The sequence below is a fragment of the Cicer arietinum genome, chromosome 5 (genome assembly GCF_000331145.2).
Source record: "Cicer arietinum cultivar CDC Frontier isolate Library 1 chromosome 5, Cicar.CDCFrontier_v2.0, whole genome shotgun sequence".
In the NCBI taxonomy this organism is placed as follows: domain Eukaryota; kingdom Viridiplantae; phylum Streptophyta; class Magnoliopsida; order Fabales; family Fabaceae; genus Cicer; species Cicer arietinum.
This window is the reverse complement of record NC_021164.2, coordinates 56,861,917-56,866,813: the sequence shown is the minus strand read 5'-3', so window position 1 is coordinate 56,866,813 and position 4,897 is coordinate 56,861,917. Positions and strand designations below refer to the sequence as shown.

The 4,897-nt window shown below is 24.7% G+C and overlaps 1 protein-coding gene across 1 annotated transcript; it reads right to left on the bottom strand.

Annotated features, from left to right (window-relative positions):
- Positions 1–208: 208 nt before the first annotated feature.
- Positions 209–4,623, bottom strand: LOC101502562 (uncharacterized). Its single transcript, XM_012715862.3, has 6 exons — positions 4,468–4,623; positions 3,934–4,357; positions 1,563–1,653; positions 975–1,101; positions 708–884; positions 209–564 (listed from the first exon to the last, which is right to left on the bottom strand). The coding sequence occupies exons 1-6, from the start codon at positions 4,508–4,510 to the stop codon at positions 473–475; spliced, it is 954 nt and encodes a 317-aa protein (XP_012571316.2). The 5' UTR covers positions 4,511–4,623; the 3' UTR covers positions 209–472.
- Between the last annotated feature and the right edge of the window lie 274 nt (positions 4,624–4,897).

The window sequence follows — 4,897 nt, the reverse complement described above, 5'->3', positions numbered from 1 at the left end:
GAATTACCATATATAGTAAGGCCAAAGTCAACCTCGTGCCTATGTTTTCTTTCGAGACCACCATTTTGATGGTGTGTGAGATCGGGCATATTTGTCTGTAAATAATACCTTTTTTCTATAAATTAATACTTGGTAAATATTATTAAAACATCTAGACAATTAGGAGCAAAAAGAAAACTAGATGATTTATATTCAGAAAATACAAAGATGCTCAAATATATCAAATTATATAGAAGCCAACTTGATTTTTGTTTTGCTGCCTAAAAAGACATGAGTTTTGTTGGCTAAATTTGCAATAAAACCGGCCTTAATTAACCAATGGTAGGTAACCTAAGTTGCAATAAGCAACCTATTCTAAAGGGGGTGCAAAAAAGGAAATTAAAATGAAAGTTTATAACATTGACATATTAGTCTGCTAACTCGGACTTCATAAAGTTCAAATTGGAAGTTGATTGCTGTACATTATGTCCATTTACCCGTCCATGTCTGTCCCTGCTGATTTTGCTGCTTTGGACTTAGTAGTCTCACTTTGCAATATGGTTGATGCTTCTATTCCATTTTGAGCTGTTTGATATTATCAAAATTATAGTTAAAAACAAGTATATACAGAGAAACATAATGCAATTTCATGGGTTCAAACAAATTGAAATTGTAGGGGTAAACTTTTATGGTAAGCATTTCTAATACATCGGTCCAAACATACTAACCTTGATTTGGGATCTGGCAAACCAATCCTTCAAAGGCAGGAGGATTATTAACGTCTGAATGAGACATAAATTGTATGGTGGAACCCATGTTGTGCATCATTGCTTGTGTTTCAACTATTTGTTTCTTCTGAAGCTCACTCAGCCTATAAACCTCAGCTTTAATCTTTTCAATCTCCACTGACAATAGAATATATACCCATGAAATAAACGGTATATACAAAAATAAATGCTAGAGATAGAGAAGGACAAATTGGTAATTTCACTTACTTTCTTGAATTACTCGTTCTTTTTCACGAACAGCCATTTTGAGTTTCAATTGGTGGTGCTCAAGCTGCATTAACCAATGTTGGCCTCTAGAGGCTTCAATTTGTCGATGAAGGAAAGATATCTTATCCTACATATATAAAAATCTCAAAATCATTTAATAATATATCAAAAGCTTTTGTTTGAGATTGATGTCGAGGTTGCACATAGTGGATATTCCTAAAGCAATTGGATTCAGATTAAACAATTCATATTTCAAACTTTATATTTTAATTTTTTTTTAAATTAAAATTTAAACAATTCAATCTTTGACCAACAATTTAAAATGTAAAATCTAAAATAAAATTGTAATTAATTTTCATTGGCTTTTGTTTATATTTAAAAATTAATGTAGTATAACCACATACTATACTATACTAAAATATAATATAATTAAAAATGTATTTGGAAAGATAATATATTTAATTTTAATTTTTAATTAAACACATAATTTTTTTAATAATTCTATTTATATTTCATTCTTGAATAAATTCATTAATAAGAAAAAAACCATAAATGATAGGTTAAGATATGACAAGTAATGATGCGAACCTGAAAAGTTTTTTCCATCCGTTCCAAATCTGCAATATACTCATTTTTTCTTGTTCTGGATCTTTGTGCCGAAGCTCTGTTTGCTAGGATTCTAAGAACAAGAGAAGATAAAAGATGTAAAACTTAAATCTATCTTGTTAATTTTTTTGAACATATCAAAAATAAATATATTAAATAAATATTGCATAAGAAGTATTTAGTATAAGAGGAAAAGAAATTTTACTTAAACCTATCATGTTAATTACTCAACTGACGTAGAAAATTAACAGTCTTAGCTTGGTCTGGATTTTCTTAATACCTCAGTCCATGAAAAAGATAATCACTCTTTCAATTTAACTATATATATTTTTTAAATATATCATTTATTAATGTCTAATAATTTATTTTTTAAAATAAAAAATTAAATTAAATACATGATAAAAAAAAAATCATTTTAAGAACATCTATCTAAAGTATGGACACCTCAAATTACTATATATATTTTTTAATATATGTAAAAAAAGTTATGTTTATAAAAAAAGACAAGGTTAGTCAAAAACAAGGTAATACGTGTTTTCATTTTTTTTTATATTAAATAAATGGGAGAAAGAATAATTATTGTTAAGTATTAATATTGACCATTTTACAATTGTGTTTGAAGGAGTTTAAATTTTATATTTTGAAATTATAAAATGAAACTCTTAGCATTAAGACCATGTTTGATAAAATTAGTCGATAATTTATTGCTTATAGTTTATAACTCTTAAGGTAATTAAAATATTTAATAAAATTAATAGTTTAATTAGTTAAAAAATACAAATGATATAAAAAAATATTCTTAATTAAAAATAAATTTTATCAATAAATACTTAAAATATTTTAAAATTGGTAATTAAATTATTTTTATTAATTTAAAATTTATCAGTATGGTATATTTTTTATTTAATTATCTATTTTTTTTTATTTTAAATAAAATAAATAAATAATTTAATTTTAATTAATTAAACATATTAAATTATTTATAAATAATTTAATTTTTTAAAAATAAATAAATTATTTAATTTAAATTACTATATATTTAAATTATTTTAAATAAACCAATAAATTTATTTATTTATAGCAATTATTATTAATAATGTGCAGATATATTATTTTTTTTAAGTGATGTGCCGGTTGATATTGATCCCTTTTATTTATTAAAATAATAAAAGTCTCATATATAATCACTTAAAAAAATAATTCCTTCTTATTTTAATTGTGTGATTTTTAAGAAAATAATTAATTTTTTTGATTTTAATGGTAAAATAAATGTCATTTACTCAAATATCTTTATTAATTGTAGTTAATTGAAAATAGTAATAAAATAGTAAAAATAATTGAATATTAATAAAATAGTAATAAAATAATAAAATAGTTAATTTAAAATAAAATAAATAATTGAATATTAGTAAAAATAGTAATTAATACTATTTAAAATTCTATTATTTAATCATATAAATTGAAAATAAAATTATTTAAATAAAGAGTAAAATTGGAATGAGAAAAAAAAACCACCAAAATTGGTATTTTCTTTAACTAATTCTTAATCACTAATATTTGCTTATATAAAACATAAATAAGATAAAAAAAATTGTTAATTTATTTTTTTTCAAATTTCACAAAAATAAAAAAAATTAAAATGAAATAAAATAAAATTAAAATCAAATATTATTTGTTAGTGTGGATTCTTTTCCCCCAAAAAGTATAACAAACATTTTTCTTTCCCACGTTTAGTGCATCAAAGTATGTAAATCTCCATATTGGTTTAACTTTTCTTCAAACAGTGGTGTTACTAACAATTTAAAGTTTGAATGAAGTGCCTCCGATTAAGTGGTTAACGAGCTTTGTGATGGAATTCTTTGAGAGGATTTGAATTTGAATTTAAAAATAAATGATATTTAATTAATTAAATTTTACTTACGTTTTAATCAAATTTTAAATTATTAAATATTTTTTTCTTCAAAAACAAGATAAAAAATAAAATGCTTAATTGCAGTTTTGGTCCCCCTATTTTAACTGAATCGCGAAAGTAGTCCCCCCATTTTGTTTCTCTCCAGTTTTCGTTCTCCAAGCAGAATTTTGGTCCAAAACTTGATGAAATTTCATTTTTTTTGCATTTATTTAAGTCAAACAATGCCTCAAGATCTCATTTGCAACAATTGTACCTGAAATATATGACCATAAATGATGTAGTACGACTTTAAAAAATAAAATTTCATCAAGTTTTGAACTAAAATTCTGTTTCGGAATCAAAACTGGGGAGAAACAAAATGAAATGACTACTTTCGCGATTCAGCTAAAATAGGGAGACTAAAACTACAATTAAGCCAAAATAAAAGTATCACAAGTATACCGTTTGAGTCTCTTAGGATCCAATTCGCGTTGAGTATTGCATTCCGAGTCAAATTGGACTTCGTCAGTTCGTACAATGATCCCATTGACGTCACCATCACCTATAACTGAAGTTGTACTCCCACTATCAATGGGGTTTTTCTGGACCCCATCAATATTTGAATTTTCTATGTTCATGTTATTATTATTGTAGTCTGCTGTAATTGTTTTATTGAAATTTTGAGGACGATGATATGGCTTTTCCACACTGCTACTTGCCTCTGATGATTTATTAATGTCAATCTTCCATGAGGGCTGCCATGGTCGAAATGCTGAACCACTTTGTAAAAATGGTCTAACATTGTTGAGATTTTTGGGCCCTGTTTTCTCTTCTAGTTGCAACACGTCTCTAAAAATTGTTCTCTTTGTGAAGTCCTGCATTTTTTCTAATTAACAAGAAATTGACAAATTAATATGCATCTTGTGATGAACTAAAACAAATTAAGAGACTCAAATTTACAAATTATTCATAGTAAAATAAAATAAAAAGGCTAACCTTTTTCCATTGGATACAACTTGAATTTCACTCTCTCGATCATGGTATGTGATCTCTACATAGTTTATATAGACGCACATATATGCATACACGGGTGCATCGTAGAGGATCCAAATACACGTGTGTAAGTGTACGTATATAGAATGACACAAGTTGATGAAGTGTTTACCATTTTAAAACGATATTTTTTTACCTATATTTTAGATTTATACTTTATATATATTGAAAAAGAACAATATAATTAATGACCTAATATTAATTTCAAAAAGAAATTATAATGCATTGATGAATAAAGTATTGTTGTAATTAATCAATTATATTTCATGAAAGAAAAGAAACAAAAATATTTGTTTGGATTATATATATATATATATGTTTATATATATATATATATATATAAACATATATGTTTTGTTGTAGGATTGGGAAG